The 14,855-nt window shown below is 53.8% G+C and overlaps 1 protein-coding gene across 3 annotated transcripts in view; it reads right to left on the bottom strand.

Moving 5' to 3' along the window:
• SLCO2B1 (solute carrier organic anion transporter family member 2B1) overlaps positions 1–14,855 on the bottom strand; it is a 58,479-nt gene that overhangs the window by 11,147 nt on the left and 32,477 nt on the right. For 2 of the 3 annotated variants that reach the window (XM_049652400.1, XM_049652392.1), the window contains exons 9-13: positions 13,192–13,549; positions 10,138–10,303; positions 5,569–5,732; positions 3,800–3,864; positions 3,354–3,474 (exon numbers count right to left, since the gene is read on the bottom strand). In XM_049652400.1, the coding sequence (XP_049508357.1) occupies positions 3,354–3,474; positions 3,800–3,864; positions 5,569–5,732; positions 10,138–10,303; positions 13,192–13,549 (874 nt within the window). Of the gene's footprint in view, positions 1–427; positions 2,276–3,353; positions 3,475–3,799; positions 3,865–5,568; positions 5,733–10,137; positions 10,304–13,191; positions 13,550–14,855 lie in introns of those variants that run through there. The other variant, XM_049652384.1, reaches the window with a different exon arrangement.

The raw sequence follows: 14,855 nt of genomic DNA, 5'->3' as shown, positions 1-14,855 counted from the left end.
TTCAAAGAGATAAATTTTCACTCTTTCTTACCAATTTTGTGTTCTTTTTTCTTTTAAAGAGGGCTCCCCAAAGTTTATAAGCTTCAATTCGCACAAAACCCTGGCTTCACCATTTATATTCTGTCTGATCTTGGCAAGTTGCTTAATTTTTCTGAACTGTTTCCTTTTCTGTAAAACGTGAATGACAATTTGGACAGGTGAAGCCTCACAAACTTCATGACGTGATCCCATTTCTGAAACCATGACTAGAGGAAGTAACCCAGTCAAATGAAAATTAGACCAGAATATACAGACAGGGAAAGATGTCATATATAAGAAATAATAGTGAATAATGAATCCAGTAAAACTTAAATCCAAATAGCTGGAAGTAATGTGGTTGTTGCAAACTCTAATGCAGTTTGTAAGAAAGGAATTTTGTAATAGAAGAGACATTATGCAAGAACAAATTTAATAATAAGCTGTATCTATAACTCCAAATTATTTCTGCAAAACCTGGGAAAAGGAATATAAAACGTAAACAGCCTCTTCTTGTTGGAGGAGAATTTGAAATTCTTGGCATTGATAATAATAGGCTCAGATAGATGTTAAACATTTAAAGATACCAGCCAATAGAATCAAAATGGGAGTGAGAACTGTGCCTTCCCTTTCCTCTTTCACATGGGAGAGCCTCAAAGCCCTGCCACAAGGAGATGCTCAGAGGGTCAGAGCTGCATTGCCCTCCTGCCCCCCGCCTGCCCCTCAGCTTCTCCCCTGCCTCCAGCACAGGGCTTGGGAAGCTGCTGCTGACAGATCTGTCTCTTGCCTCCCAAGCAGCAGGTCCCAGCCAGGTCAGGTATGTGGTGGCAACAGAATGGGCTGGAGTAGATGGGGGAAACTCTCTCCCCCTCTCAGGGAGATAACCAGACTAGCCATAAAACAAGACAAGGCCACTGAAGATAAGGACCAGTTGGTTCAGACACAAGCATTCCACAGACCCGCTCATTACATAGAGCCTGACATTAACAAGTCCCAGCATTCTAGGCCTGGGACTTACAAAGAACAGGTGCTTACACCAACTCAGGCATCACAGAGAACCAGATGTTACCCCCAAAACATGGTTATCACAGAACCAGGCATCTATACAGCCCCAGGCCACAAAGAGTAAGGCACCAGGAAGGAAATGGTGAAATTAGGATCTAGTCACAAAAGTAACAGTGACTTTGGTGGGCCCTGCTCAGAGTGAAATCTTGGCAATGCATAAGTACCAGTGAATGTGTGCAGAGTGTGGTCTTTGAAGTCAGAAAATGCCCAAGTGTGGGACCTGGGTCTCCCTCCCCACTGGAGCCCTGAAGGCAGAGACTAGGCCACACCCAGACTGTGGTTCCCTGAGGGCAAGGACTGGGACTTCCTGAGTCCAGAGAGCGAGGCTCCGCCTCAGCTAAACTCCCCAGGGGCCCTCACACCAGGTTTGCTGGAGGCCCCGACCAGCCTGGATGTCCTGTGAGGCCAGCTCCCTCCCTAGTAGGTCCCGCTCAGAGTTCAGGGCTCTGCCTCCAGGGGGCGCCAAATGGACACTTCTTGTTGGAGACTGTCCTGGCCCCACCTCCAGGCTGAGTGGGGCTGGGGATGAGACCTGAGTCCATACTGACCACACAGATGGTCATAGCTGGAAGAGGCCTGAAAGCTGGCAAGTCCATTTCCACCTGGCAGAGGTGGTGGCTGAGGCCCAGAGAGGGTGCTCCCGGTGAGTGGCAAAGCTAGGCTAGGACCAGGTGTGCAGGGCAGCCTGGCCTACTGTTGTCTACTTCTCTATCTTAGGACCTGGGAGAAAGATATGCAGTCCTTCCACCAGGAAAGCCTGGTCAGGTCAGCCTGTCTGGCTGGGGGAGGAAGGGGGAAGACCATCTTGCATTAGAAGTGGCCAACACACCAAACCCCTAGACAACTCTTTGGTTCAGATGAGTCACAAAAGCCCAGAGAGGGTCAAACTTGCCCAAAGTCACATAGCAAGTTAGCAGAGGAGTCTGAATTAGAAAACGGGGTTCCTGACACCCAATATTGGGCAAAGAGCCCAGAGGAGGTATTCCCAGTGGCGGCTACTCTGGGACCAGCTCACGCTCTGAATTCCTCAGGCTTCTTTTCTGGCCCTGACACTAATGGCTGCTGTTGCTGTAGGCCAGGGATGGATACGGTGACCTGGGTCCTCTCCTCTTTGTCCTGCTGCCTTAGGATGGCCAAAATCAAGGCAAAGCAGGCCAGGGAGCCTGTCTTGAAGAAGAACTGGAGGCCGACAAACCTGGAAAAGAGCAAGGGACCTGTCAACTCAGGACCTCCCTTGTCTAGGGCTTAGATGGCCTTGGCCTGGGGCAGAGTAGGGTCAGCAATCATCACCCATTGTGTGATCAGAGACATTGAGACCTTGCGGGTGGAAAAGAGGCTTCCAGCCCCAGGGCAATGGACCCTATCACCATGGCCTTGGTTGGGGAGATGGGGAAGCTCCTGGAATTAGCCCCTTCCCTGTAAAAGGGGGAAATGCTCTGCAGAAGCAGTCCTGAACAGGGAGGCAGAAGCCGGGGCATCCTCCCTGCCCTGTCCCCAGCTGGCTTATAGCCTGGGACAGTCCTCTCTGTCTAAGGGCTCAGGGGGCCTGATAGTTGCAACTTGGGATCACCCCACCTGCCACAAGAGGATTCCCTCTCCACTCTTTCCCTAACTCACCAAAGCTCTTACTTGATCTGTCTTCCTATAGAAAGGGCACTAGTCAGTCCCAGCCCACAGGAGCCATGCCCTCCTCAGAGCTGGAAGTGACCAACTCCCTGCTCCCAGCCCTGTTAGCGAGTCCCCTTCAACCCCCTATCCCATCCCAGCAGCTCTCTGCCTTCAGGTTTCTTTGGGTTCCCCATTGCACAGATGGGAAGACTGAGTTCCAGAAAAGACAGGTCTTCCAATGAAAGAGACAGAGCTGGGCTGGATCCCAAGCCTCCTGTGTCCTAAATTGGCCTTCTCCCAACCCCACCTCCACTCCCCATCTTTCTCACAGCTGGGCTGCTCCCCTGATCCTCCCCCATGGTCCGCCACGGTGACACATGTTCCTGCACAGACCATGGTTAGACCATTTGGGTTCGAGGCCCAGCTTTGCCTGTTAGTTGTGTGACCTTGGGCTGCTTTAATGGGTCACTTTCCTCATCCAGAAGAGTGGGGGGACAGTGGCTAGCTCGCAGGACTGGTGAGCTCAGTACTGGATATAGCACCTGCTGCCTAGCAGGGGGATATCGATGGGCCTCTCATCCCTGCTGCTGTCCCACCTGAGACCCCAAGAGTATTTCCGGCAGCCTCCCCATGGGGCCCCTGGCACCCCCCACCTCAGGTCTCACCGGTTTCGGAGCAGGTCATGGTCATAGTAGCGACAAACGGCCCGCCGCCCACAGCTCTGGGCCCAGTACACACAGGTGGTGTCGATGGCGCTGCCGTGGATCACTGGGCTGGGCATCCAGGCTGGAGGACGACATGCTCAGGGGACAACGGGCCTGGCATCCTGCATTACCCAACCCCCCTACTCCCTGGCATATGCAACCCCCCCAGAGCCACTGGGGCCTCTTGTCCCATAAGTCTTTGGCCCTCAAGCCCACCCCTCACCCTGGTGTGAGATGCTGCCTCCCTGGACGGCCCTCTAGCTGCTTGCACACCCACCTCCAGGGTACCAGGTCCAGTTTGCCCAATGGGCCTGTGAACCCTAAGGTCAGGAACTGGGTCCCGCTCATCCCTGTGCCACAGGCCCAGCACACAGTGGGTGTCTAAGGGCCCCAGGAAGGTTCTTTACCCAAAACTCTCAGGAGCATGAACTGGATCCCCACAGCCAGCGTCTTGTCTTCTTTCTTCACTCCTCTAAGAAGCAGAAACACAGTGACATGAGGATTGAGAGGGTCTCGGCCCTCAAGGGGCTCTCACCATCCCCTGCTCTCTCACCACCCAGGGGCCAGCCTTCCCCCAGTCTGAAGGTCTGTGGGTTTGGGGTTGGGTGGGCTCAGGTTCCATACTCCATTTCCCTTCAACCTGTCGAGCCCAGCGCCCATGTTCCAGGCACCCCCACTGGCCATCAGGGCCCTGTGCTGGCCTCCCTGTGTTCCTGGCCACAGACGCCTCCCCTCTCCCTACCCCTGGGCCCACCAGATTCCCCTCTCCTCCTACACTTGGCAAAACCTGAAGCTAGGCAGCCAGACATGGCTTCCAACTTCCCCAAGTGCCGTGAAGCCCCAGCCTAGTTTGCCCCGGAAATCACTGGCTCCTCCTTCGTAGTAATACCAGCAGCTGGTGTTTTGGGAGTGCTCCCTATGAGCTCATTTTGTACTGCAACCCCTGCCTCACCCCCATGAGGTCGTTTATGCCATCAGGCCCATTTTACAGGTAAGGAAACTGATGAATGTTTAGACAGGTTGACTTGGCCAAGACCCCACAGCTGGTGGGCGTCAGAGGGTCAGAATCTGTGAGGGGCGCCTGGGTGGCTCAGTCGGTTAAGCGTCCGACTTCGGCTCAGGTCATGATCTCACAGTCCGTGGGTTCAAGCCCCGCGTCAGGCTCTGTGCTGACAGCTCAGAGCCTGGAGCCTGTTTCTGATTCTGTGTCTCCCTCTCTCTCTGACCCTCCCCCGTTCATGCTCTGTCTCTCCCTGTCTCAAAAATAAATAAACGTTAAAAAAAAAATTAAAAAAAAAAAAAAAGAATCTGTGAGCACACAGTAACGGTGAGCACTGCAGTAACTCCTCTTAAACGGGCTGCCTTGCCAGGGCATCTGATTCCTCTACCTTCTTTCTTTTGGCCAGGCTGCTTTACAGATCTACATGTCTTGTTGTGTTTATGAGGGTCTCCATCCCCCTTCTCATTTTCTAGAAAACAGATGGGGAACCAAAATAATCCCAACATGATGAAAATTTAGAATTGTCCTGCTCTGAGGTCCCCTTAGTCCAGCCCCCACCCTAGGAATGCTGACTTTGGCCTTAGGTAACAATTTGTCGGTCCCAGCAGGCACCCTCAGGACAAAGACCAGAAAGAACATGAACCAAGAAACAGTGCTCTGCGTGGGCTGGGTCCACAGTGGACAGGCAAGTGCTTATTGACTTGAAGGCTCATGAGCCACAACTTACAGGGCTTGGTTTTCTGGATGTACCTCCTGTGGCCCACTCATCACAGGTAGGGTGGGGGCGGGGAGTCGGGGGACACTCCACTTTCTCCTTGCTGTGCCTGGGTGGCCAGGGCAGGGCCTTAGGTGTGGCCGCCCGTCCCCTGAGGCAAGTGAGGACCTGGGCTCTGGTGCTGGCACCAGTACTATTCCGCCCAGCGGCTGTGACAAGACCTGGGGCTGACATCTGACTCTCTCTGAGCCTCGGTTTTCCTATCTGTAAATGGGGAGGAAACTTCACTTTAGCAGGTTGCCATGAGGACGAAGACGGGGCAGCGAGAGCCTGGCCTGTTGCGGGGGGCCCAGCACACCCGAGTGGCCTCCTTCTTGGAACCCCTCCCTCAGGATTCCTTGTCCTGCCTAGGGTTAAGGACTTCTTGGTATCCACCAGGTGTGGCCTGCCCCTGCTTTCACCTTAGGATGAGCATGAAGGAGGGTGTGTGGGTGAGACTGGCCAGTGCCGCACCCAGGCTGACCAGGAACATGAAGGGCAGCACCAGGTGGCTGCAGGCGGAGTCGCAGGAGCCCGCGGGCACAGGGCCTCCCCCTACCACGCAGCTGCAGTTGGTGTAGAAAACCTAGGGTGGGGAGGGGGCAGAGAAAAGCCTTCAGGAGCCTCCAAGGGCAAACAGCTGGCCCAGGCCCCAGAAGGCCCCAGAAGGCCCCAGAAGGCCCCAAGGGCACGAGCCAGCTGGGGTGGAGCTGGCTGGAGGCTGGGATTTCTGACCCTTGCAGCCAAGCACGACCCTGGACACGCACGGTTCACACACACATGGGCTGAGGCTGCCGGGAGAGGGAAGTGGTGAACAGAAAAGAGAGAGGGGCCTGGAAGAGCATCAGCCCCACCACACTCACATACACCCACACTCACACAATCATACACATACACACCACACACTCTCTCTCCCACACACCACAGTCCCACAACATACACTCACACACCCACCCACACACATACATCCACACTCACCCAGTCACATACACACACGCACATGTGCACACACACTCTCTTTCTTTCACCTGGTAATGCCAGAGTGTTCCAAATTCCCGACTGTCTGCACAAGGAATCAAAGTAACAGAGTGTTTTGGGGAAGGAACTCGGATTTTCCAGCCTAGCGTTCCTCTTCCAGGGCACTGGGTTCCAGACTAGACTCTCAAGGGGAAATGGAAATTTCTCTCCAAAAGGATGGAGAGATGCAGACAGCACAGCGGGCACCCTGGCTCAGCACGTGAAGGGCAAGGAAGGCTTCTTGGAAGAGGGGCGTTGGATTTGGGTCTTGAGGAATGAATAGGGGTTTTCCAAGAGGAAAACTGAAATGAGGAGAGGGAAGGTCAAATGCAAAATCCCATGAAAGTGGCAGGAAAGAACCTAGCAAATCTTTCAGTGAGCCTGTGGCAGAGCGTGCACGCGGGAGAGGGCAGAGGGGAGGCGCTCCAGGATTGCGTTGGGAAGACATGGTGAACAGCTTGGGACACAAAAGAGGAACCTGGACTGCTGTTTCCAGAAACACAGTGCACCAGCACCCTGCCAATCATACTGCCAGCAACTTAAAATGCTGGATGAAGTATTGAAAACATTGTCCTGAGTGCATCCATGAGCTGGCAGAAAGTGAAAAATACTCGGGTTATTACTAAGAGCCTGGAATCCAGGGAGGTGAGCAGAATCTGGAAATAAGCTTTGACCGCGATATGCTTGTGGAACTTGTACTAGGGAGTACAGCTTTCTGAGGTCTGGGGGCTTCAGGGCCAGAGGATAAATCTTAGCCCTCCCTCCTGCCAGGGTGAAGTCTACTAGGAGACCCCCAGAAAACTGGGACCCCTCCAGAGGCTGAGGTCTGAGTAGAAGCTGACTCCTTTTCAAACTGTAAGGAATGGCCCCTAGGCTGGCCCAAGGGTGTGTCTGACTGTAGCCCAAATTCCCACCCCCTGCCGTGGCCTGGAAAACTTCCAGCCTAGGATTCTTTCAGAAGTGGTCTAGACTGCCAGTGCCCTCAGGCGCCTCACAGGAGCAAAGCAAGCCAGGAAGCCTAGGCTTCTCTTCCCCATAGATCAGAGTTTCTGACCGGATGCCCCAGGGACCCTCGGCCTCTGCTGGGAGACAGGTGTGCAGGGATGGGTCCCATCAGCCCTCGAGGGGGTCTGGTCGGCCTGGGGCAGCCTCTCACCTCCAACCCTGGCGGCCTCAGACACTTCCCATGGTGGAAAGGGTTGGGAGGCCCTGAGCTGGACCCTGGGAGCCTTGGGAAGATTGTAAGCTTGGAAGGGACAAGACCTGACAGTACAAAAGCTGCTCTGGCCCCTGGGAGGGGACGGCCCGGGGAGGGGGAGGGTGGGGGGCGCGAAGACAGGCCAAGATGCCCCATGTGGAAAGAGTGGTAGGGAGGCAGGAGGAGGGGGCGGAGAATACAGAAAAGGGTTTTGATTTGAGAGCTATTTAATAGATAAAATTAGGGCAAGGCAAAAGAGAGAAAGAGAGAGACCTGGGATTCAGGCTTGGGTAACTGGGTGCTCTTTCCATTGCCTCACAGAGCTCCTGCACGCACTAAGGCTGAGCACACACCATTTGGACCTTTGTCTACAGGCTAAGCAGCCCACCAGTTTCAATGGAGGGACAGGTAAGGAGAGAAATATGCGAAGGCAAGATTACTGGAAGAGAAATCACCTGCCCCCGTGCCTTTTCTGGGGAGCAGAAGATTGCAGGGGTGGACACAAAGTGAGAGGCCTTTCTCTTGGGGTTTTCCCAGCCCTCGTTCACATTCATCTAATTCTGGCAGGAAGTTCTTCCTATGGATGACTTCAGTCTCTCCAGCTGCCTCTGATTCTCACTCCCCAGGGGGATTCAGCCTTACCCCCTGAGCCCCAGATCCCACCAAGCACCCACCTCTTTCCATCTTTCTCCTGGTCCTTTACGTGTTCATAAATGGTTACTGAGTGTAGCCATGCTGGGCGCTGACTGACCCAGCCCTGAGCCCATGAGCTCACCATCGACCTGGAGAGGCAGGCCAGAGACTATTCCAGGCCAGGGCGACAGTTCCTGATGCTGACCAGGGCCCAGCTGCACCTTCCCCCAAATACTATACCCAGACACAACCTCTGAGGATGCTCTGGGGAGGGGGCTGGGCTGGGAGGCCAGAACCCTGGGTTTTAATCCCAGCTCTGGCACTAAGGCTTTGGGCAATGCCTAATCCTTCCCTGGGCTTCCATTTCTCATCTGTATAATGGACTTAGCAGGAGTGTGTATCACCGAGTGCTTAAAATGTCCCAGCCACTAGGCACGCTAAGTGCTTTTCGTAGGTTATGTCATATGGCTCTTCACTTGCTATTCAATGAATTCAGCTGAGGCAAGCATTTGGCACAGTGGCTAGTATACAGTGGGTACTCATTATGATCACCTACATTTTGTAGACCAGGAAACTGAGGCACAGATCAAATAATTTGCCTAAGGTAACAGAGCCAGTTATAGGTAGAATAGGGATTCGAACTGGGTGGCCTGGCCTTAGTGCTCAGGGGCCCATATCCACAAACGTTTACTGTTCTCTTGGGGATCTTGCCTCAGCTGGCAGGGCCTGGGGTCCTCTGGAAGGGTCTTAGGGAGATCAAACCAGGCAAGAACAGTGAGTGCTAAGGAGGCCCAAGGCCTGGGATTATGATTATTGCAAATACAGTTTGCACAGCCCAGGTGGCTCCTGTTGGTTCTGAAACCCCATTGACCAGGTGCTTTACTCTGCACTAGCCGTGGGGTCCAGGTCTCTCTACTTGGAGGAACCTTGGGCTTAGATGCTGATACCCAGCAGGATGCAAAGGCAGAGGTTCTGCATGACAAAGGTGGGGAGCCCTGGAGACAGGGACATGGTGTCATAATGACCAGCCTGACACTGTACCCCCCCCCCCCGGCACCTCCCCACACACACACATACACACATGTTAATCTACAGCCTGGGGGCCTGAGGAAGGCTGATATTATCCTCATTTGTCATTAGGGGGTACTGAGGAGAAAGGGAAAGAGGAGTGGCTAGTCTCGGTGACTTTTTTAAGGCTCACAGAGTGCACGCTGATGATTATTCTGCCCTCTCTTCCCTGCTGGGAGTCCCTTGAGGGTAGGGCCTCTTGCCTCTGGGTCTTCAGTCCCCAGCACAGGGCCTGGCACAGAGGAGGGATTCTGCGAAGGTTTGTTGACTGACTTGTTAACCGACCGGGCTCACTGTGCCAGCCTCCCCACCGTCTCCCTGTCTCCTAGCCTGCACTCTGCTCACCTTCCTCCACACTGTGGTCTCAAGTGTGATCAGACACAGATCGGACCCTGTCACTTGCCTGCTTAAAACCTATCCAAGGCTCCCCATCACTCTCTTGATACGGTCCCTACTGGTGGCCTGGCATTCAAGGTTCTTCTTTGCCTGGGCCTCGCTTTCCCTCTTTGAAACCTTATGCTTCTGCTCCAACAAGTTCTTTGCAGTTTCTTGAAACGCTGTGTGCGTGTGCCATGTGCATGTGCTCGCTCTCAGATTCTGCTTCTGCTGCTCCCCCTGCCTGGAAAGCCCTTTCCTAGTTTGCTCACTCATCCTTGAAGATCCAGCTCAAAGGCCACTTCCCAGAAAGCCTTCCAGGACCCTTCTAGGCAGGATGTATCTTCTTCTATCCTTGTCTGTACTTGTGGGGACCCTTTTTCCTGCCTACCACCACCCCTGGAATTCCTGACTTGTTTCCTTTTGCCTCTCTCCTGCACAGACAGCTGGAGCCAGATCTGGTTCACCCCTGTGCTCTGGGGCCTGGCCCATGGCTGGGCCCAGACTGGCGATAAAAGTTTATTGTGAGAATAATGTTCTACATCGGCCAACAGAAGGAGACAGACTGGCCAACAGATAGACAGATGGAAAAACCACAGAATGAGAATGTTCAAAGATGGAGAGTGTGATGGGTGCACAAAGACAGGGAGGGGCGGAGAGCCCCAGGGAGGCAGAGGGAGCCGTCAGAGGCCGGACCCACCTGGCTTTTGTCCAGAGCCTCCTGGACCACCCGGCTTGTGCAGCCTGCCTGGCAGGGTGTGAGGTACTCCACATGGGTGCTGGGGTCGCAGATAGGGTTAAAGTTGTCCAATGGACAGGAGCAATTCCCTCTGCAGGCTGGAAACTGTTCTAGTCCAGGCAAGTTGCTGGGGGGAGAGAAAGCCGGCAGAGTTAGCCTGGATTCCTGGCCCCCTCACCCCTGCAGCCCAGCTCCCCACCCCAAGAGCGATGCCCAGATGTTTCAACTCCACTCAGAGATTTGTTCACTGTCAGGGCTGTTCCATGAAGGTGCAGTGGTGGGCACCTTGCAATGGAGATGTGCAAGCAGGGAGATGAACTAGAAGCTGCGGGAGGCCTCCCAATGGGAGAAGCAGGGAGCACGGTCAGATGGAGGCCTCTGAGACCCCTTCTAGCCCCAACAGCCTACAAGACTTTGAATTTTTGCAAGCATCTCCACTCTTCAGTGGCCCTTCTTTAGGGAACACAAGATAAACTCATCCCAGAATTTAGTCTCAGGTGAAAAGTGCTTTTTTCTTGATGAGCTGGATTGCTTCCTCTTCTTAGAAAATTCTAGTTATGTGTGTTAGGACCAGTCAGGGCACCTGACTAGCTGCAGGATCACTGACCTGTCCCTGCCTCTCACTGGGCCTCAGTGTCTCCCTTAGCTCAGCTGGGGACCCCCTCCTATCACCATCCTGTAGTTTCACAACCTCTCAGCTCACATCACTACCCTGTTCACTGTGGCTACTGCAGGACTTAGTCCCGCCAATTCCCTCTGGAGGGCCTGCCCCCAAGTCCCAGGAGTGCCCCCACTCTAGTCAGCTGGGGCAAGATGGGGTGGACAGGGGCAGGAGATCAGAAGAGAGGATGAGTTCAAGGGGTAAGTCACCCTGGGAGAGGTGCAGAGGGGGCCCCTGGGACTCAGAATGTGACCTGACTTCATAACTAAGAGGGAGAAAACCTGCCAGGGAACCTATGGCCAGGCTACAGAGGAGGCCAGAGTGGTCCTGTGGGCTTAGGGTGGGTATGGACAGAGTGGCAGGCCTGGCCAGCTTTGTGCCATCCCGGTTCCCTGGAGAAGAGGCCCAGCAGGGGCAGGGGAAGTGAGTAGGACAACCGTTGAGTCAGCCAGCCTGTAGCCAGAGTTGGGACGGGGTGGGAGAGCATCAGGGCAGAGGTGAGTTCTACTCCTTCTCCTTCCCTCAGGTAGGGGTCTGCCTCCAACAGTGTGTGTGTGGTGGGGGGGGCGGGGTGTGGAGATCATCTCTCCCTCCTTTTCTGCCAGGCAGGGGAGGGAATGGGCTGGCACTGCTGGAACTGAGGCTGCACCAGGGGACTCCATCCAGGGGCAGACACTCATCAGGAAGGCCGAGTGGATGAGAGCTGGGGGCTCTTCCTCAGCGCCTTGCTCCTGTGGGGAGAGCCCTGGCTTCAGGCTCGGCCCCTCCCAGCTGGACAGCCCTGGGTGGGTGACTTCACCTCTCTGAGCCTCTCTATCCTCATCTGTGAAATGGGGATAATGATAGGACCCATCTCAGAGATCCTGTGAAGATTCAATGAGACAGAATATGGGAAGAACTGGGCGGGACGCTGGGAGCATGGGAGACCCTCAGTTCTTCGCAGCTGTAAGTATCATTAGTTGGGCTGGAATATGAGAAATTTTCCTTAATTTGCTCAGTTTGTCCCAAAAGCCTTCTTCAATGAATTAGAGCCCAAAGCTCAGTTGAGTGAATTGCACAAAGAGGAGAACACAGTGAGATGAGATGTCAGAATCAAGGTGAGAGGCAGAAGGGAAGGGAAATTGGCATGTGTGCTAGGTGACTTTTTTCCATTTCCTTTTTGCAAAACTGGTGCTAAAATATCCATTTGCTCTTTACTCTACAAATCATTTAAAGGCTCTGGCTCGCTCCTCAAACAGGGGACTTTAGAGGGCCTGGCTAAAGTTCCACCAGCCGTGCCTCGAACAAGGGCTCTGCAGACAGGAGGCAGCAGAGTCACCTCAATGGGAAAAGAAGGGAGAAGGAAGGAGGGGAAGGGAAAGGGAGATGCGGGAGAGGTTTTATTGTGGGACCAGGGACAGAGGGAAGAGCTGAGCATTTTTGGGCCCTGAGCTGTGCCTCCTGCAGGTGGGGAGAGATGGCATGTGGGTGGAGGGAGGAAGTGCCCAGAGAGAGGTGGGCACGGAGACAACTGGGGAATTCTAGCTGCATCTTGGGCCAGCCTGAGCCTGGAGCAGTTCCCGGGAAAAGTGAAATCATTCTGAAGAGGCAGCAATGTATCTTCCAACATCCTCTCGAAGACAGACCTCACTGGGAGAGGGCATTTGCCTGCGGCAGGGTGGGGGGACAAAGAGATGGAGAAGGGAGATAGGCATCAGAGGCTTTCCTCCTGGTACTGCCCAGATGTGGAAAAAGAACTCTATAAAGGTTTAAGGTCGTGGGACAACAGAATTTTAGTTGCCAGGCTCTAAAAACCCCAAATCTTTGAGGTCTGTAAGCCAACTCTTTCCTAGAGCTTAAGCCCCTTCTGCAGCATCCATGATAGATGGCTTCCAGCCCCCTGCTCACCCCCTCTCTCTATACTCCTGCCCCCCCTTTCCCAGGGATGGAGAGTATGCAGGCTCCCAGGCCAGCCTTTCTTCTGGCCAGAAACAAAGTGTTCCTCAGGCTGAGCTGGGTCCTGCTCTCTGACGTGGCCTCTGTCTCACCTCCCCTTGGCTCACAGGGCTTGGCCACTCTGGAGATGCCATCCCCACAAGTGGCTTTGCCCTGCCTTGGCTTCCATCTCTCCGCAGACCCAAACTGTCTTGTCTGTGACGTTCCCTGCCCCTTCTAGTGATGTCTAACACCTTCACTGGAGACCCGGAGACAGAAGCCCCACTGCTCTGAAGGTAGGTGGGGAGGGGAGGAGAAGGTGCTGGTGGAAAGTGAGATTTGAGGTAGATGGGTCCCCTAATTCATCTGGCCTTGTCTTGGCCCCCTCCCTGACACGTCTCCCCGCCTGCTTATGCTCACGCGCTCTCGCATACACTCACCCAGGCTCGTGGGTGATGCCTGCAATCTGGTGGGTAGGGCAGCCCATGAAAAAGAGGGGCAGGCTGAGAAGTAAGCAGAACAGCGCCCCCAGCAGGCAGAGGGCTCCACAGCGCATGGGGCCCAGGTGGAGGCGCTTGACCAGCATGCCCCCGACCACGATGCCTATAATGGCCGATGGGATGGTGAGGCCGCCTATGAGCAAGTTGGCGTAGGACGCTGTGACGGAAAACTGGCGCTCCAGGAACTTGGGCAAGAAGGTGGCCATGCCTGCCACCATGGATGACATGCACACCTGAGACAGGACCACCAGCAGGAAGATGGGGTGGCGCAGGGTCCGCAGCAGCACCCTGGGGAACACTGTTGGGGAAGCGGGGAGAAGGTCAGAGTGGGCAGGCCAGCCATTCTTTCATTTCTGTCCCATCCTGCCCTGTTCAGTTTAGACAGATCTATTCCTTCCATCCCATCTCATTTCATTCTACTGCATTCGCTTCTATCCCATTACAATGGACTCCTGTCCATTTAATTCTATTCTGCTTTTGAAACTCAGTTTCATTACATTCCATTGAGTTAGATTGCACACTATTTAATCATGCTTCTTTCCGTTTGATTCTATCCAAACTTTGATTCCATGTAGTTCTATTGGATTCTAGTTCATTCATCTCATCCCACCTCATTCCATTTCTACCCATTCACATCGTAGTTTTCCCACTTAGTCCTTTTCATCCTGTCCTGCTCTAGCTCTTTCCAAGCCAACCTGGCCCTTCGTCTTCCCTCTGGTGTCCCCAGCACAAAACATAAATAGTTATATTTCTCCATAGCACTTTACCTAACATACCACATGTTTCACTCACTCAGCCAGTTTCTAGTCGCTCCACTAGAATATAAACTTCTTTTAGAGCAGGGGGATTTTTGACTGTTATGTTAATTGCTGAATCTCCAGAGCCTGGGGCATAGCAGACGCTCAATAAATATTTATGGAATAAATGAGGGAATGAACAAATGGACAAACAGGCCCATATATGATCAACTATCAAGATGCTGGAGCAGGACCAAGACCTCCAGAGAAGGAGAACACTGAGCAGGCTCAGTGCTGGGTTGCTTCTCAAGGCAGGACAGGGGTAGGGCCTGAAGAACGGGTCTGAAGGAAAAGGAATCCCTATAGGGACGCAGCAGGGACAAAGGCACGGAGAAAGGCATAGAAGTGACGGGTCTGGCTTTGATGACCTCCCCGGTCTCCTTTTAGCTCCTAAACTGATGTCCAGCATACAGGTTTCCTCACTGCAAATCTACTAACCCAAAGGGCATGTAACATGGGATAAGTCTGAAAGAGCTTCGGGGCCTTCATCAGCTGGGGCAGCCAGGGTGACAGCCAAGAATGCTTCCTGTTCTAACATGCGCAACTCTCTCTCCACTAACATCAAAAGAGAAAAGACGTGTTTCTGCCTGCAGGAGGGGAGGTGGAAGTTAACTGGAGGCGTAGGGGAGAGAGGAGGAAAGGCCTTTCCAAGATCAGAGGAGCAAAAGGGACTGGTAGGGAAAGACAGCCATGGGGCTCTTCTGGGCCAAGTGGGGCGTCCCTTTTGTTCCTGCAGTGGCAGGACCAGGGCCTCTGTCACTTGAGATCTCTATCTGTCCTTAGAGCATGGCCAGAGCACAGTCAGCT

The sequence above is a fragment of the Panthera uncia genome, chromosome D1 (assembly GCF_023721935.1).
Source record: "Panthera uncia isolate 11264 chromosome D1, Puncia_PCG_1.0, whole genome shotgun sequence".
Classification (NCBI taxonomy): Eukaryota; Metazoa; Chordata; class Mammalia; order Carnivora; family Felidae; genus Panthera; species Panthera uncia.
The sequence above is the reverse complement of the archived record's forward strand: the minus strand, read 5'-3'. Positions and strand labels throughout refer to the sequence as shown.